Genomic DNA, 20,536 nt, shown 5'->3' on the forward strand with positions numbered 1-20,536 from the left:
TATTTGAATGCAAACCCTAATTTTGAACAATGTACTTGCTTTCTTATGAACTTGATGGTGATGTTGATTTTGTACGTATTGTTGTAGAAATGGCTTCATTTCGTGTGACTGTTGTATGTTTTTGGAATGGTTCAATTCGATCAAGTAATAGTAATGTTAAGTATGTTGGGGGAAAACATAAACTGTTTGCATGCAACTCAAACATGGATTTGAATGAATTTAAACATCTTATATGCTCTAAGATTGGCATTGACACTACAAGAAGTACTGTTAATGTAAGTTTTAAGTATTACATGAGTGGAGATTTGTTAGCTCTTCCGGTTGAGGATGAGGAGGCTATAGATGCAATTCTTTAGTGTTATATGTAGAAGAGGTACCCCTAGGGAATCAAGATGTCAATGTTGTAGAAACAAATGCATTCTTGAATGTAACTTCTTCTTCTTCTCATACGCCCTTCCCTACCCAAGAAACCCAAAATACCATTATGTCATCTTTCTCTTCTCCTTCTAATGAACCCAATCAACTTCAAATTCAAGTCTCAAATGATGATACTTTTAACTTAGAAGATACAAATGAGCCTTGGGGTGATGTTAATAGTGAGAGTAATGAATTCGTTGAAACTCTTTCTGAGGACGATGTGGGTGTTGACGAGGAGGCTCTAGCTAATGACATGAGCTTAGGCAACATTCCAACAATCATTGCTCCTACACCTTATGCACTAGTTCCTCCTCTAGATGAACACGTTAAGGACAACTCTTGGAGGTCTTGGGCTTGTGATACAACCTACACCGATGAAGGAGAGTTTCAAAAGGGTATGATGTTTGATAACAAGGATGTGTTGTTGGATGCTGTTAGATTGTATCATATTCGTAGGAATGTTGAGTACCAAACTGAGGCTTCAAATCACACTGTGCTCACCTTGAAGTGTAAGAGAGGGCGTGCTTGGAGGCTTAGGGCTAGGTTGAGCTCCTATTTATCTTCATGGGAGATTGTTACATATAAAGGGAAGCATGGGGTTGTATATTAAGTACTAAAAATGTGTCAGCTGGACGCATTCATTTGACATCTTTTGTAATTAACAATCTTATTAGAACTTGTGTTGCTGAAGACCCATCAATTAAGGTCTCTGTGTTGCGACAATGGTGAAAGACCAATTTGGTGTCAAAGTGACCTATAAGCGGGCATGGTGTGCTAAACAACAAGCCCTTCTCTCCATCTATGGGACATGGGAAGATTCTTATCCTCTTCTTCCACGCTTCTTGAAAGTAATGCAAGTTTCTAACCCCGGGACTGTAGTTGAGTGGTTCTTTATGGAAGATAATGATGTTGGTGTGTACGTTCGTCCTAGTATTAGAACTTTCCAACGTGTGTTCTGGGCTTTCAAACCTAGTATTGAGGGGTTCAAGTATTGAAAACCCCTTATTGCCATTGACGGAACACATTTGTATGGTAAGTATCGCCATACGTTGTTAACTGCGATTGCTCAAGATGGGAACAAGGGAATCTTCCCGCTTGCCTTTGCTTTGGTAGAGAAAGAATGCTTACCCGTGTGGTCTTGGTTTATGGCGTGTGTTCGTAAGCATGTGATGCATAGTCCAGGTTTATGTGTTATTTCCGATAGACATGCGGGCATTCTAGCAACCGTGTAGGAGCCGGAATGGCAACCTCTGAATGCCCATCATGGGTTTTCCTTGTGGCATTTGTTAAGTAACTTTAACCTTCAAATGGGTAATGTGAAGCTGAAGAAGATGTATGGAAGAACTGCAAAGCGAAGACAACCACATAAGGTCATCGAGGGATTGAAGGCTATTGGTGTTGCTAATCGAGAAGCTCTGTTTTGGATTGATCAAGTTGATGATATGTGTAAATGGTCAATATGTCATGATGGCGGGTATAGGTATGGTGTTACTAATACCAACTTAGCTAAAGTATTCAATAACGTGATGAAGGGTGTACGTTTCTTTCCTATAACTACTCTTATGGAGTTCACCTTCTATCGTGTTAATGATTATTTTGTTAAAAGACGCAAGAATGCAAATGCATGGCTAATTGGGGGAAGTAAGTACACTTCACCTCATCACTTATGGGAGAGTCGATCGGGCGCTAGTCACGGCTTTAGTCGAGCGGTGGCGCTAAGAGACACATACCTTTCACCTACCTCTAGGTGAGGCTACTGTCACTTTACTTGACGTAACTGTGTTTACACAGCTTCCTATCGAGGGACATGCCGTTTGCACCTGTAACACCCTCAGAATAGGTCGGACTTTTGAAAACACCTTTAATGAAAAACATGAGCCAAAACCTACTCATGGGAGTGTTACCGCCACATCTATTTCTAATAAAATAAATGTAAGGCTTAACGACTAAGAAATAACTTAATAACTTTAAATTTAACAAAGGGTCTTACAACTTAAGAAAAGACTGAAACGTAATTTGTGTCCATATAAAATTTAAACAAACTAAGGTAAAATTTAAACTGAAATACGACTCTAACAAAAGCTATGTTTCTAGGTGATCCTCACTCTACGATTCCCACGCAATCAATAACCTGCAACATAAGAATGCAAGAAAAACAAGGGAAAAACTCCCAAAATGGAAATTGAGTAATTCCAACTCCATCCCGTAAAACGATTAAGTTTGAAAATGATTTAAAAAAAATAAAATATAATCAAATTGGAAATAATTTTAGAAAATAACATATAGCTGAGTTTGATAGAAAACAATCTGAAAAAACAATATATATAATATCACATAAACCAATTTATTAAGTTGATATTTGATAATGACAAACACATAATTAATTTTTAATTTGAGGGAACGAGAACGCCAGTAGGCCGAGGCTTTACCCCTATACCTACTTCATCAAGAGGTCGTCACCCCAAATAATTCAAGGCCAGCAGAGTAGTCTCTGGGAACCCTAGTGTGCACACCCCTTCTACTTGGATCACAAAAAATAGAAGAAAGACCAAACATCGTATCAAGTATCAGAAATAATAATACTTGTCGGCAGCTATACTAACCAAACAGGGCAACCTGTTCATCACCCATATTCTTGGATCACAACAAATATAAGAGCTTCATTTCCCTCGTGTTACACTTTATGTGATTTAATATATTTTAATAATTAGTTGCGAGCACACAAACTTATAATCAAACATACATTATACATTTTATTTTATGATCATAAATTTTTCCAATAAAAATATATCTTAGGATTATCCAACTGAAATCTCAATTTCCAAATCACCATTCTAATATCAATTGGTGGCAATAGGAATTAATATTATAAATATTTCTCTTCCAATTTAAATCGTATCTAATTTCGTTATCAAAATAATAATATAAATTTTACCGAAATAAAAATTATAAATTCAAGTTTGACAAAAATAATAGTAAATATAATTTGAGAATATATTAAGCATAACATCATATAAAATAATGTCATATCAAATCATGCACCCATTTAAACACGTTAATTATCACTTAGCACATAATACTAACGGGATAGTCCTAATTAGATGGACATTGAGAATTACCTTATCACGCGATCCTAGACAACGTATGCTTCTAATAATCTCTGTCTACGAATCCGCTGTCTACACGAGAAAATTATATATCTCAATTTAATACCCCGATCAACCCATTCAAAAAAAATAATTTGAAAGACTTCTTTTTATTTTATATACTTTATTTTAAAAAAAAAAGAATAAATTTAAACATGTAATTTAAAATTGTAAGAGTAGTATAAAAGAGCTAGGTTAAAATAACATAGTTAACTCATTTATTATAAGATTTAAAATTGTAAGGGTTAATAATAATAATAATAATAATCATAATTATTGTATAAAAAAAAAAGAAAAGAGAAGTGGTGAGTTCCAGGAACCCACGAAAAGAAAGAAGAAAGGGAAGGAGGAGAGAGAAGGAGAAAGGGAGAAGGAAGAAGGAGAAGGTGCCGGCCAGCGGTGGCTCCGGTGGCCGCCGTCGCACGCCGGTGGTATCCCGGTGACCGTCGTATCGCCGGAAAAGCTAAGGTCAGAATTAATAATTTTTTTTTTTCAAATGCAAAATGTGTAATTTGGATTGAAATTGGTAGAACAATATTATAAAAAGATGAAATTTCATACCTTAAATATCAAAATCTTGCGTTTTCTTGACTAAATTTTAAGCAAATGGGAGATGGAGGAAGTAATTTGTAAGAGAAGAAGGAAGTGTGAGTAATAATGTGAATGAAATTAAGGGGAATTGGTTTGATTTATAAGAGATAAGTGAGGTTAGTTATGAGGTTTAGAGGGAGGAGTGGGAAGTTATTGTTAATGGGGAGTTATGTTTTCTTTTTTTTATTTTTTTTTCTGAAATTTATTTATTATTATTATTATTATTTTAAAAAAAACGGTTGTTACATACACTCCCCCTTAAAACAAAAGTTCGTCCTCGAACTTAAAGTTAACTACTGAAGTTTTAAAAGAAAAACAAGATTGGACGGTTTTGATAGACTCGCATCACCCCCCTATTTTAAAAAGTTTCGTCCTCGAAACTCAACGTACCTGTTCGAACAGTTCGGGTTATCGATTTCTCATGTCAACTTCGGTTTCCCATGTGGCTTCTTCGGTTTCTTGGTTCGTCCATAATATCTTGACCAACTTAATTTCCTTGTTCCGGGTACATTTTGTTTTGGTATCAAGGATTTTTATTGGTTTTTCTTCAAAGGTAAGGGTTTCATCAAGTTCAATGGTTTCAGGTTGTATGATATGGGAAGGGTCATGGACATATTTTGGGAGTTGGGATACATGGAAGACATTGTGGACTTTTGCTAGGTTCATAGGTAGGGCTAATCTATAGGCTACTTCCCCAATTCGTTCCAATACTTCATAAGGGCCTATAAAACGAGGACTCAATTTACCCTTCCTACCAAATCTCATGACACCCTTGGTTGGTGACACTTTGAGCAAAACTTGTTCACCTACTTCAAACTCTAATGCCCTCCTCTTTTTTTGTCTGCATACGACTTCTAACGATCTTGCGCTCCCCTCATATGTTCTTGGATCATCCTTACCTTTTTTGTAGTCTCCTCAATCATGTCTGGTCCTAATCCCAACGACTCATTAACATCATTCCAACATATAGGACTCCTACACTTTCTCCCATATAGGGCTTCGTAAGGTGTCATTCCTATGCTAGAATGAAAACTATTATTGTAAGAAAACTCTACATACATCAAATTATCCTCCCAAGATCCACCAAAATCCATAACACATGCTCTTAACAAATCCTCAAGAGTCTGAATCGTTCTCTCTGTTTGACCATCTGTTGCTGGATGAAATGCAGTACTGAACTTTAGTATCGTGCCCACTGCTTCTTGTAGCATCTTCCAAAATTTGGACAGAAATCTCGAATCTCTATCCGATACAATGTCCTTAGGCACACCATGCAATCTCACTACCTCTTGAAAATACGCGTCTGCCATTTGTTGCATTGTCCAAGTATTCTTCATAGCTATAAACCTTGCTGTTTTTGTTAATCAATCCACTATCACCCATATGGCATTCTTCCCTGTTTTTGACTTTGGCAATCCAACCACAAAGTCCATTGAAATCGACTCTCATTTCCATCCAGGTACTTCTAATGGTTGCAATTTTCCCCCCGGCTTCATATGTTGAATTTTCACCTTCTGACATGTTAGACACTTCGCCATAAAGCCTGCAACTTCACGCTTCATGTTGGGCCACCAAAAGTTCTTCTTAAGATCCTTGTACATCTTATCACCACCAGGATGTATTGAGTATGGCGAATTATGGGCTTCAGTCATAATCTTAGTCTTAAGTTCCTCGTCATGCGGTATGCACCATCTTCCTTTATACTTCATTACACCATTTTCATCACTTTCGAACTCAGGTGCTTGACCATCCTCCTTCAACTTCTTCAATTTAGTTAACCAGTTATCCGTAACTTGCTTCACTCTAATTTCCTCAAAAATATCGGATTCAATCGTTATTCCATTTAATTGAGTACCCACATATCCATATTCTACCACTTCTAAGTTCATCCTACGAATCTCTTCACACAACTCATCTGCTAAAACTAATGCATTCATTGTATGACTTGACTTCCTACTCAGAGCATTAGCTACTTTGTTTGCCTTTCCTTCACAATACTTTAAATCCAGATCATAATCCTTAATGAGTTCTAACCATCGTCTTTGTCTCATATTCAACTCCTTTTGAGTGTACAAGAACCTCAAACTCTTGTGATCAGTATAAATCTTGCACTTTACTCCAAATAAATAATGTCTCCAAATTTTCAATGCAAAGACTACAGCTCCCAATTCTAAGTCATGTATGGGGTAATTCTTCTCATGCAGCTTAAGTTGTCGTGAAGCATATGCTACTACTTTTCCATCTTGCATCAACACACAACCTAGTCCATTCTTACATGCGTCTGTATAAACCTCAAATTCTCTACTTTCATTTGGTAAGGTCAGCACAAGTGCAGAGGTAAGCCTTGATTTCAACTCTTGGAATGCCGCTTCACACTTCTCATCCCATTGAAACTTAGTGGTCTTCTTCATCAAATTAGTAATAGGTTGAGCGATTCTCGAGAAATTTTTCACAAATCTCTTATAGTATCCGGCTAGACCTAAGAAACTTCTCACTTCTGTCACATTAGTGGGTGTAGGCCAGTTCATTACTGCTTGAACCTTTGAGGGATCCACCATTACTCCATCTTTTGTAATTACATGCCCCAAAAATGCTACCTTTTCCAACCAAAATTCACATTTCGAAAACTTGGCATATAACTTATTCTCTCTTAAAATCTCTAAAACTTTCCTCAAATGAGCCTCATGCTCTTCTCGATTCATAGAGTACACTAAGATATCATCAATAAAAACAACTACAAACTTATCCAAATAAGGCTGAAAAGTCCTATTCATAAGGTCCATAAAGACAGCAGGCGCATTAGTGAGTCCAAAGGTCATGACTGTGAACTCATAATGGCCATACCTCGTTCGAAAAGCTGTTTTGGCTATATCCTCTTCTGCAATTCGTAATTGATGATAACCTGATCTCAAATCAATCTTTGAAAATACTCCTGCACCCCTAAGTTGATCAAATAGATCCTCAATTCTAGGAAGTGGATACTTATTCTTCACCATCACACTATTTAAATCCCTATAATCAATACACAGTCTCATGTTCCATCTTTTTTCCTAACAAATAATACTGGGATTCCCCAAGGTGATACACTTGGTCATATATATCCTTTATCCAAAAAATCCTCAAGTTGTACCTTCAACTCTTGCAACTCGGCAGGTGTCATCTTATAAGATGCCTGTGAAATGGGTCATGTTCCCGGAACTAAATCAATCTTGAAGTCTAACTCTTTCACAGGTGGCATCTCTGGAATCTCATCTGGGAACACATCAACAAACTCCTTAACCACAGGATTCTCTTCTAACTCGTCCTCTTTCACGCTCGTGTCCTTTACATGGCACAAATATACGGGGTAGCCTTTCCTAAGATGGTTTGGAGATTTAGGGCGGAGATAAGCTTGGTCTTTGGTGGCTCGGAAGTAGTTTCTTGGTAGGTTAGTTAATTTCCCTTAGGGCCTCTAAAGGTAATTCTCTGTTTAGCACAATGGATTTTAGCCTGATACTTCTTTAACCAACCCATCCCCAAAAACGAAATCGATGCAACTAACAAAAAAATGAAAGACAACGAAAATATAATTAAAAGAAATAACACACTACTACTAAGTACTTAAAAGTACTTCAAAACAATAAACCCATTGGTCCCCACTCTCATAATTTATTTTATTTTATTTATTTTATTTTTTGTAACTAACTTAAATTACTTAAAATAATTTTACTTGTGCCATATAACCTATTTTTAATTTAAGCCTTTATCTACTTTAAATCCTAAACGACCATAAGATTTGACCAAAACAAACCTAAGCTACTGATACCTCTTTGTAACACCCTCAGAATAGGTCGGACTTTTGAAAACACCTTTAATGAAAAACATGAGCCAAAACCCACTCATAGGAGTGTTACCGTCATATCTATTTCTAATAAAATAAATGAAAGGCTTAACGACTAAGAAATAACTTAATAACTTTAAATTTAACAAAGGGTCTTACAACTTAAGAAAAGACTGAAACGTAATTTGTGTCCATATAAAATTTAAACAACCTAAGGTAAAATTTAAACTGAAATATGACTCTAACAAAAGCTATGTTTTTAGGTGATCCTCACTCTACGATTTCACGCAATCAATAACCTGCAACATAAGAATGCAAGAAAAACAAGGGAAAAACTCCCAAAATCAGGAAATTGAGTAATTCCAACTCCATCCCGTAAAACGATTAAGTTTGAAAATGATTTAAAAAAATAAAATATAATCAAATTGGAAATAATTTTAGAAAATAACATATAGCTGAGTTTAATAGAAAACAATTTGAGAAAACAATGTATATAATATCACATAAACCAATTTATTAAGTTGATATTTAATAATGACAAACACATAATTAATTTTTAATTTGAGGGAACGAGAACGCTAGTAGACCGAGGCTTTACCCCTATACCTACTTCATCAAGAGGTCGTCACCCCAAATAATTCAAGGCCAGCAGAGTAGTCTCAGGGAACCCTAGTGTGCACACCCCTTCTACTTGGATCACAAAAAATAGAAGAAAGACCAAACATCGTATCAAGTATCAGAAATAACAATACCTGTCGGCAGCTATACTAACCAAACAGGGCAACCTGTTCATCACCCTCATACTTGGATCACAACAAATATAAGAGCTTCATTTCCCTCGTGTTACACTTTATGTGATTTAATATATGTTAATAATTAGTTGCGAGCACACAAACTTATAATCAAACATACATTATACATTTTATTTTATGATCATTTATTTTTCCCAATAAAAATATATCTTAGGAATATCCAACTGAAATTTCAATTTCCAAATCACCATTCTAATATCAATTGGTGGCAATAGGAATTAATATTATAAATATTTCTCTTCCAATTTAAATCGTATCTAATTTCGTTATCAAAATAATAATATAAATTTTATCGAAATAAAAATTATAAATTCAAGTTTGACAAAAATAATAGTAAATATAATTTGAGAATATATTAAGCATAACATCATATAAAATAATGTCATATCAAATCATGCACCCATTTAAACACGTTAATTATCACTTAGCACATAATACTAACGGGATAGTCCTAATTAGATGGACATTGAGAATTACCTTATCACGCGATCCTAGACAACGTATGCTTCTAATAATCTCTGTCTACGAATCCGATGTCTACACGAGAAAATTATATATCTCAATTTAATACCCCGATCAACCCATTCAAAAAAAATAATTTGAAAGACTTCTTTTTATTTTATATACTTTATTTTAAAAAAAAAGAATAAATTTAAACATGTAATTTAAAATTGTAAGAGTAGTATAAAAGAGCTAGGTTAAAATAACATAGTTAACTCATTTATTATAAGATTTAAAATTGTAAGGGTTAATAATAATAATAATAATAATAATAATAATAATAATCATAATTATTGTATAAAAAAAAAAGACAAGAGAAGTGGTGAGTTCCAGGAACCCACGAAAAGAAAGAAGAAAGAGAAGGAGGAGAGAGAAGGAGAAAGGGAGAAGGAAGAAGGAGAAGGTGTCGGCCGGCGGTGGCTCCGATGGCCGCCGTCGCACGCCGGTGGTATCCCGGTGACCATCGTATCGCCGGAAAAGCTAAGGTCAGAATTAATAATATTTTTTTTCAAATGCAAAATGTGTAATTTGGATTGAAATTGGTAGAACAATATTATAAAAAGATGAAATTTTATACCTTAAATATTAAAATCTTGCGTTTTCTTGACTGAATTTTAAGCAAATGGGAGATGGAGGAAGTAATTTGTAAGAGAAGAAGGAAGTGTGAGTAATAATGTGAATGAAATTAAGGGTAATTGGTTTGATTTATAAGAGGTAAGTGAGGTTAGTTATGAGGTTTAGAGGCAGGAGTGGGAAGTTATTGTTAACGGGGAGTTATGTTTTCTTTTTTTTATTTTTTTTTTCTAAAATTTATTTATTATTATTATTATTATTTTAAAAAAAATGGTTGTTACAGCACCGTTGGACGCTAACTCGAAAGTTGGCAAGATAAAGTCCATAGATTATTAGGAGTCTGACCTCCCGCAGAGGTAGCCAAAGGGAGTGCGTTGCGTGTAACATGGCTTGCGCAGAACTTGTCGCACCTCCCTGAAGGTGCTGATGAGGCTACCGTTGAGAGCCTCTGTACCTTTGATATGCTTCGACATAGTCGAAGTGCATCTCCCTAAAATTCAACACAATGTCATTCATGTTCAACTAATCCATATCAAATTACATAGTTCATCGTTAAGTTAAACCACCGCCGTTAACTAATATTGCTTCTTGAACTTTCTCATAATTCTTTCAGTCTCTTCTTTCCTATGTTCCATATCATCTATTTGTCTCTTGAGATTCAATACCTCATCTTTAAGCTCTTGTTTTTCTTTTTCAAGCGATTTGGTACCCTTCGGAGCAACCCACCTAAAATACGTGCACCTGAATCCTTCATCAAAGTAGAAAGGACAAGCAACAAAATCACGGCCAAGATCGACGTCCCTCCAATCTGTATTAATCTCAAGTTCATAACCACAATCACAAAGCTCTTCAATAGAATGCTCCTGTGACATCTACGGAACACATATGATATAGTAACATAAGTAAACATTCAAAAATAATATTAACATTTATAAATTGAGAATAATACTAACATAATACTTTATGTTACCTTCAAAATCGATTAACTAGAACAAGAATGATGGAGTTTGGATACAATGAAGTAGGGAGATGATGGAGTTATCTATAGAACATAATAACAACGGCTATTTTCAACTTCATAACGGCTATTTTTCAATTTTACAACGATTAGTTTAAATCATACAAAAAGATCAACAAAAGTCAAACCAGGTCAAGGGATATGTCGCTGTTAGTAACAGCGACATTATGTTTGACCGGTCAAACATTAGATCGCTGTTATTAACAGCGACATATCTCTTGACTAAATTTTTAACCGTTTATTTTAATTCGATGTTAGTAAAAGCGAATATACACCAAGCCTAACTTTGGTGGCAAGGACGCTTATATTAGGAATAAAGTTTGAACGAAGCTTGTTTTTTGAATAAAGTTGTTAACTAATCTTATTTTTTTCAAATTTTCTACTCTTGTCCACATCAATAAAATTAGGCTCTTGACATTTAGATGCTCAAAAGGACAGAAAGCACTTTCTGTCCCTTTAATTTGGATTTATGGGCCTTAGTACTCCAATTTGTATAACATAAAGCTCAAACTAAAGACACCAATATGCTTAGCCAAAATTTTCAAATGATACAGTTTTATAATGAGGCTGTTTTTTCCGTGATTGTGTCATATAGGGATGGCAACGGGTCGGATCCGGTCGGGTCCAGGTGGACCCGGACCCGGATCCGTTTTCAAGAAGAGGATCCAGATCCGGACCCGGATCCGCGGGTCTAATTTTACAAGACCCAGATCCGGATCCGTGGGTACTGCGGATCCAGTACCGGATCCGGGTCCAAAAACGGGTCCTATATTTATTATTTTTCTAGAACCCAATTCTGCAATCTTCTCATCTCTCTCCAAACCTACAACCCATTTTCAATTTAATCAACATCACAACATCAACCAACCAAACTAATCATAAATTCATCACAATTCATGATTGTTCATGTTAAATTTGTTGTTAACCTTAAACCCTTAATAGATCTATGTTCATTTTCATTGAAATCAATAAATTTACCATTGTTTCGTTTTGAATCATCATTCATCCCAATCCATGAACAAAATTGAATCAATAACAAAATGGAAAGGAGAGAGGAAATTACTTTCAAGACTAAACTGGGAATAGTGAAGATTAATCTCATCAAAGTTTGTGGAAGAAGTAAGAGGACGGCGACCTTCTTTACCATGCTGTTTGAGAGCAGCAGAAATCAAATCCTTGACAGTTAATTCAGGGGTTACTTGACTTCAAAAGTTCAAAGTTTTGAAACTGAAATCAAGGGTAGGGAGTAGGGTTAATGACTTACTGCTGCAGTGAATATTGATATAAAAAAAAAATTAAAAAAGAAACGGGTCCTTTAGATCCGCGGGTCCGGATCTGGGTATTTTTCCCAGATCCGGACCCGGATTCGTGAAATTAAACAAGATCCGGATCCGACCCGGATCCGACGGGTCTATATTTTTAGGACCCAGATCCGTGAAAACAGATACGGATCCACGGATCCGGGTCGGGTCCAGTATCCATTGCCATCCCTATTGTCATATATGGGCTCGTCCACATGTTTAGGCTCGTGTCATAGTGAGAGAGTGTTATACAAGTTGAGTTGAATTATTGTCAATGTACGTACATAACTGAAAAAACACAAGTTGCACATAAACCAAAGAGATACCATCCTAAAATCATATGATAATAAAAGGAAAGACTTCAATAAATTATATAATGTGCACACAAACTACATTTAATCTACGTGGACAAACATCCCAATATTAAACAACAACAAAAAAATATTATTTTGAGGAACAATTTTCCAAACAAGTGACCTCGCTTATAGTACAAGAGTTGCGATAACAGTATAACAAAAGTTCTTCCTTTTTTTTTTACTTGCACTCAAGAAAAGTTTTACACGCCACAGTGCACTAATTCAATCGTTAATATTTCTATTAATACACATCGAAAAATTATAAAAACTAAAAATCAATAATATTCACATTGAGACGACTCTAAGAAGATCCCACATAACTATGTTTTAACCTATAGATTAACGACAACATGAAAATTAAGTGACATTAATGAATAGTGTCAAATTGTCCTTAGGTACAATTGCAAATAATAGAGGGAGTATTTTGGTCAATAAAAATTGTTTCACAGCATGACCATCGATTAGCAAGGTAAAATGGGCTATTACCTAAGATCCAAATTTTTTATTTGGCAAATAAACTTTTTTTTCATTCACCAGAAAAATAAAAAAACATCAATGCAAGGAAAATTCAACCTTTTTTATTTGCAATAGTGTGAAAACGAGGCCCACCTTTTATGAAGGGTTTTTCCTCGTCTCACTCTTCACGTGCATACATACGAGAAAGGAGAAGCCTAAAAACAGCCGACACAATAGAGTCAACTAAAAGTCCAGCATCTATACAGAGAAACTAAAAGAGCTACACACAAAAATTGCTTAAAAAACTAAGAAGTCAAAAGAAATTTTAACAATTTCAGTATAAAAATATTGAAAAAAAAAACTATTCAAAATTTAGAAAACAAACAATTTACAACCGAAAATAAGCATGCTCAATAAAAGGGTAGAAAACAAGCATGGACAAAATTAATAAACTTTATGTTTGTCCATCTTAAGTTTTTCCACTTTGGGAAAGAAGATATTTAAATCTTATTTTTAAAATAAATATTAAAGACAAAATATATTCATGTGGAATCTTGTTAGATTTGTCATAATGTAAAAACTTCTTACGAACAATTTTCTTTGCCAACAAAAACTCCATTTTTACGCATTAGCCATTTTCAGCATTTTGAGATACCTAATCAGCCATCAGTATTAAGCTAGCAAGTGTTCTTCATTAAATACTTCCTCCGTTTCAAATTACTTGTACCATCATCATCATCATCCTACCCAGTGTATCCCACTCACAGAAAAACCATGGACAGGGTCTATGGAGGGAAGGGCGGCGACAACTCATACCTATAAAGGAGAGCGCGACCAAAGGAATCTTCCAGCTCGAGAAAGATAATAAGACGTAGCTACACGGAAAGGATAAAAGAAATGCATATAAATAAAATAAATAAGTAGAACGAAATACAGAAGAAAACAAAGGAAAACAAAACTAATAATAAAAGAAACGAGAGAAGCAAGATGGCAAGAACACCCAAAGGTAACCTAAGAGGACATCAGTAGTCTAAAACATGGATATGGCGCCTCCAACTACCCATATCCCTAGTTAGGCCCTTAGAGAGGTTTAACTCATGTAAGTCAACTCTTATTTGCTCATCCCAAGTTCTCCTGGGTCTTCCTCGACGCCTCTTACCCTCTATTATAATGCTTTCTACCCTCCTCACCGGGGCGGCGATAGTCTTTCTCTGCACATGTCCAAACCACCTCAATCTATTTTTGCGCATTTTTCCAAAAATAAGGGCTACCCCTAGTTTTTCCCTAAACTCTTGGTTCCTAATTCGATCCATCAATGTGTGCCCACATATCCACCTCAGCATACGTATTTCTGTAACTTCCATCTTATGTTCAAAAATCTTCTTTACAAGCCAACATTCGGTCTCATATAGTAGAGCAGGTCTGATTGCCGCCCAATAGAATTTTCCTTTTAACTTACTTGGGAATTTTCTATCACATAGCACCGTGTTGGCTGCTCGCCACTTGAGCCAACCCGCTTGTATACGATGGTTTACATCTCCGTCAATCTTTCCATCCCTTTGAATGATCAATCCCAAATACTTGTATTTGGTCGTACTTTTAACAACTGCTTCATCAGTGGACACCTCCGGTTCACCTACCAGTGTTGTCTCACTAAAGTCACAGCGCAAATACTCGGTCTTCATACAATTAATGCGCAACCCTTTACCATCTAAAGCTTCCCTCCACTCGTCCAATTTGTTACTAACCTCCTCTCTAGTTTCTGCTACCAGCACTATGTCATCAGCGAATAGCATGCACCATGGTACCGTCTCCCAAATAGATTTGGAAATCTCTTCCATAATGACAGTAAAAATGAAAGGGCTTAGAGTCGATCCCTAATGTAGTCCAACTTAACCGGAAAAGGCTCTGTTATCCCTGATGTAGTTCAAATTACTTGCACTATTACAAGATAATGCATTCATTGAAACAAATTAAATAAAATTTACCCTTTTATATTTTTATCTTATAGACTAAGAATAAAATACGAAAAAAGAGTGATAGATAAATTAATAGTGCTAAAAAATAAATGACACATTTGATTAGAATCGAACAAAATATTTGTTGTAGCCATTTTATTAGATGATTTTGCTTTTTTTTTAAAAAGAAAACTTTTATATAATCACTTTTTAAAAAAACTTTTATTATTGTTGTACTCTTACATCATCAATAATCATAATCATTTTAAAAGATTAAAATGTAAGTTCTGAAACTTAATTTTTGAGCTTATTGAAAAAAACATATATCATACATTATACTAAAAAGTTTGAAAATTTTCAAGTGTCATAATTTAAGAGAACTTGCCAAATGAAATTTACTTATTGGCTAAAGAAAAACGACGTGGTAATTGATCTTAACCAATATATCTACCATTAAAGCATCTTTTACTAGCATTTATTTATAGGTAAATTGAGTAATTAAAGAATATAATAACTGCATAATATATTATTGACAATTTTCAAAATTAAAGTGTTAACTTATACATATACCTGTCAAAATTAAGTGCTTTTACTACATAATATCTCTAATTTTTTTTTAGTATCATATGTTTATATGAGTCGATGTTAAAAACCGTGCATTACATGAGGTTCTATACTAGTATAATGATCAATCATGACTGAAGGAACAATGTTAAATAATTAATATTTAAAAATATGAAAATCTATAATAATTGAAATTAAAATATAACTTTTAGGGAAAGAAAAAAAAAAGAAAAGTATATATTGGGGTGGGTGGTGGCTGTTGGCTGGCGTCTGTGGCAGTGTTGACTGGAGGTAGTGGATGAAGGTATTTAGGTTAGAAAAATGGAGTGGAGAATTGTGAGGACCAAGGAAGTATTTCAAAATGTTTTTGTTGAGGCTAGAGTCAGGTGTCTGCTATCAACCATTAAAATCTCTACCAGTTGAAACATTTAACTTATCATACGTTAATAAATATAGGCTTATACATAGATCAAATGCTCTCAGTTGATAGTATTGACTTATGGTAGATACGCCTCGGCCAGTTATCACCTTTTATCCACTGTTTTTTAGTTTTCTCGGCAAATATCTATGGGCAAACTTGGTGGTAAAGAATAGACATATTACAAAAAGTGCAAAGAATTACTTCTTTTGTCACATACAATGTACAATATTTTCTATTTTGGTTTGTTCCACTTAATTTGCATTATTTCTATTTTTGGATAATGGTCTACTACTTTCTTTTTATCTTATCCATTCATTTTAACTTTTTTTTAATTTCAACAACATAATTAATTATTTCTCTTTATTTATTACCAGTTTCTTAAAAATCATCCACTTTCTCTTTAATGTAAATCTAATAGAATAATTCGATTTTTATTTAATTAGCTGTGGTAATTTGGTAAACTTTCCTAGATTCAAGCAAATCTTTTTGGGTGGAAAGTTATTAGTGCTTGACCCAACAACTGTTATATCATCAATATGAATATATGATGCTTATTCATACTTTTCTTTCTAATGTATCTCATAAAATTTACAAAAGCAATCTGAAGGACAAAATCAAAATGTAGGATGAATTACAGCATGAAATCTACAACAACTTCTTCAATCAATTTGCTTAACACAAACCTACCAACCTCACCTATAACTCCCTCAACTTCGTCTTGTGTGTACATACTCCTCCATCCGACTCCCCAAACTCCACTATTATATCTCAAATCTCGATCAAGCAAACTATACAGATTGTCGGAGGGGAAATCATCGCTCATCGGCCTCAAATAGTCTCCCAACTCATCAATCCCGTAGTATACTTCCTCCAGGAGACGATCCAAGGACATAGAGCTTCGCGACTGTATTGTGTAGTTCGGTGGAAGTGGTAGACATGCTTGCGACCGTTGCTGGTGTTTAAGTTCCAAGATTTCTTTCGCGCAATCTATTAGTAATCGAGAACTTTCTAGATCTTGATCGTCATCCTTCACACATGGAACTAAATCGGGATTATAGTGGATGCTAAAAAGCTCTTCCACATGGCTCACAAACAATGAGTTGCTCAAAAGCAAAGATTTTAGCTTTGTTCTTGGACTAAAACATTGTATCAAGGTCTCATCTTCGGTTTTTCTAGGCGATTCAATACCACTTTTAAGGGTTTTAGTTTCCTCGTGATTTGTATCATGTTGAACTGCAATTCCATTTTCATGTGTAGTACTTAAGGTAACTTCATTAAGAGGGCTCTGAGTCTCACCGAGCTGATCTACACTGCAACATTTTCTTGTCGATTCTGATGTTATTTCGGAATATTCACTATGATTGTCGTCATTGTGCGCAATCTTGTCATCAGTCGAGAGATTGTATGAAACGCCTTCTTGGGGTTCTAACTTGATCTGTTTGCCACTTTCTGCGATCACATAGTAAATTAAACAACATATCTTGTATCAAATTTTGAAGCAGTGAAACGAATAAGCATCTGTACATTACAAACCTTTGATCTGAATTTGGCCTTGTTCATTGTTATCGACACTTATGCCGTCGACTGCAGGAAAACTCGACTTACTGTCATCCCTTGACTCATTATCCTCTGTAATGAACGCTTTCGTTTCCTTGATTTCACTTTTGCAAATCCGCTTTTCCTCCAACTGCATCGAACAAACTCGTGTTAGCAATATTTAGGCAGGTCAAAAAGGAAATCAAAAATTACAGTTCAAGGTTGAAGGAAACTCACAACTAAAGCTTGTTGCCTGTTTTTCTTTCGTTCCATTGTTCCTCGTTTCCTGCCAGGATCTGGCACGGAGGTAAAATTCGTTTTTTGTAGAGTAGAAATCGGGTTTTTGGTGATGGGTTTGCCATCTTTTTTCCTTTTACTCTTTTCTGAGACACACTTTTCCTGATCATTTAACTTTGCTTCCTTCTTCTCTTCACCTTTCCTTCTAGTTGAAGTGATCACCTTTTCTCTTTTACTACCTTTTGTGACTTCTTGCTTCTTAAGTGGTTTTAGATGTAAATTTCCCGAATCTTTAACCTTAGTCGATGCAATCTTTTTCGAGGACTTGCCTTTTTCTTCACCATCGACTCGTCCTCCTACATCATATCTCGGTTTCATATCAGTTTCATTCCACATCGTAGGCAGATCTAAGCACGGATATTGCATAGGTTTCATAACGACAATAGGCGTTCTTTCATTTTTCGGGGCAAAAACATTAGACTCTTGTGAAGTTAAACCATTTGCAAAACCATTTCTTACAACCCCTTTGAATTTCAAGTTCTCAAGTATTTCTTGCACACTTCTTTGCTTCATACCTCCACCTTGAACTCCGAATTGCACCCTCTTTGCTCTAGGCGATTCATTCTCATACATCGGCTTTTCCAAATTCACAAATTTCTCTTTAAGCACAGATTTCCTAGGACTCGAAGGGAATGACTCTAACCCCATAAGCTTAACTATCAAATTCGAGTCCTTTCCTTTCTTCTTTCGAGAGACTATTGAAGAGGAGACAGAAGAATCCGAGGGAACAAAATTACTCGAAGAAACCATCGATGATCGACTTGAACTAGTCGAAGGCATCATATCAGGGGAATCCATCTTTCTAAGATCACAATGATAACGATTCGCCTCAAAAATAGGATTTGTTATCATCACATTTAGCCTAAGAAGACTTTCTCGAACAACATTCCTCATCTCATCAAATGAACTCCTAGAACACCTACCAATTGGAGACCTCTCAAATCCCTTCACCTCACTAACCATTCCATCGAACGTGCAATCCTCGAGTTTTTGTCGCTCTTTTCGCGATAATCCCAAAACATAACTCTGTTTTTCTTGCAATTTTCCCAGCATAACTAAAGATTCTTGAAGATCAAGATCTCCTTTTAACAAATCTTTTGCAATATTATTATTTTTATTAGGGTTACCCTTAAACTTATTCTCACTAGCCCAAGAGTTGATCACATGATTCAACTTTTGGGCATCTTTAGACACCTCAAGTAGCTGAAAAGTTACTGGTGTGGTTGATTCTATCCCTCTTGTGATTTTCATTTCCTTTTTCTGTTTCCCTTCCTTAATTGTTTCAGCTACAATCTTACTTATATTTTGCTCCTTTTTTTGAGAATTCATCTTTGATTTTCTAATCACCCCACATTCAACTCCTTTTGGATCATCACATGTGACAAATGATCTATAACTAATTGATCTTCTTTTGTCTTGAGGCATATTCTACACCCCACAAAGGAATTTTTTTATATTACAAAAATATATTAATATTTAATATTTACTATAAATAAAATACATATACTTCTACTATATTAGTGAATTTAAAATTTGCAATCAACCAAAATTCAAAGAAATAAGGAGGAAAAGGGTATAATAAGCACTCACAAGTCACAATTTAATCAAATTATTCAAGAGAATTATAGAAACAAAATAAATTTAATAAAAATTGAATTTCCAACTAAGAAAATAAAAATAAAATGGAAGAAGCTTTAAAGGAAAATTGAGATCTTATATATTAATATTTGCACTTTTATTTTCAAGAAAAGTTTTGAAAGGAACAAGTAACAACCTCCAGTTCTTCTTCCTCTGCATTGATGAACTGAAATTCAAATTACCACACTTGCCTACTTCTAATTCCCATTTTAAGAAAAACCCAATTGTTTTTATGTGAAAAACATTTACCCATAACCTAAAATTGAGAAATGAGCATCAAATTACAAGAAAAAAAAAAGAAAAAAAGAAAAAAAAGAAAAAAAAAGAGTAGGAGCAGAGTTGATAAGAGAGAGAAGAAAGTGTGACTGAGATCCACAGAAGAAGGACAAATAAAAAATATGAAAAAATTTATTCCCAAAAAAAATATGGAAAAATTTGACTTCTAAAGGTGTGCGACAACCTGCTAAGAAAAATCAATAGAGATGAATACAAAGAACAAAAAAAATGTAGAATAAAAAAAGGAATTATAAGAACAGAGAAGTATGGAGGAAGAAGAAAAGGAATAATAAGGGGTTAGATTTGGTGGGGTTTTTGTCTAGTGAAATAATAAATCTTCTTTCATGAAAATAATTAAATGCATAAGAGAAATGTGAGACAAGCAAATCTTTTAACAATAAAGTTTGGAAAATTATTTGACTATGATTAATTGATTATAAATAAAGATGATGAAAGGAAGAAAGAAGAAAGAATAATATTAGTTAAAGTTAACAATTCAGTATTTATACTCCCTCCGATCTTTTAATTTAGTCCCATTTCCTTATTTGGCAAAACCTTTGAATTAGTCCCATTTCTATTTTTGGCAATCCTTTTTTACTTAAATACCCTTAGTTCACACAAGTAATTACGAATATACCCCCATATACCTTACTTACCCAACTACCCTTCACTACTTATCCTTCACTACTTACCCTTTACTATTTACCCTTTTTAATGGACCCCACACAACCCTTAATATCCGTGCCCAACCTATATGGGACTATATTGAAAGATCGGAGGGAGTATAATTTAGGATTTGAGAAAAAAATACAACGAACAAATTATATTTATATTTCTTGTAACGAGAAAATAAGA

The 20,536-nt window shown here is 34.7% G+C and overlaps 1 protein-coding gene across 1 annotated transcript; it reads right to left on the minus strand.

The window, feature by feature from the left end:
• Positions 1 to 16,457: 16,457 nt before the first annotated feature.
• Positions 16,458 to 20,116, minus strand: LOC130824605 (uncharacterized). The gene is made up of 3 exons (XM_057689673.1): positions 17,708 to 20,116; positions 17,468 to 17,621; positions 16,458 to 17,383 (listed from the first exon to the last, which is right to left on the minus strand). The coding sequence occupies exons 1-3, from the start codon at positions 19,190 to 19,192 to the stop codon at positions 16,566 to 16,568; spliced, it is 2,457 nt and encodes an 818-aa protein (XP_057545656.1). The 5' UTR covers positions 19,193 to 20,116; the 3' UTR covers positions 16,458 to 16,565.
• Between the last annotated feature and the right edge of the window lie 420 nt (positions 20,117 to 20,536).

This window comes from Amaranthus tricolor, chromosome 9, assembly GCF_026212465.1.
Source record: "Amaranthus tricolor cultivar Red isolate AtriRed21 chromosome 9, ASM2621246v1, whole genome shotgun sequence".
NCBI classification, from domain to species: domain Eukaryota; kingdom Viridiplantae; phylum Streptophyta; class Magnoliopsida; order Caryophyllales; family Amaranthaceae; genus Amaranthus; species Amaranthus tricolor.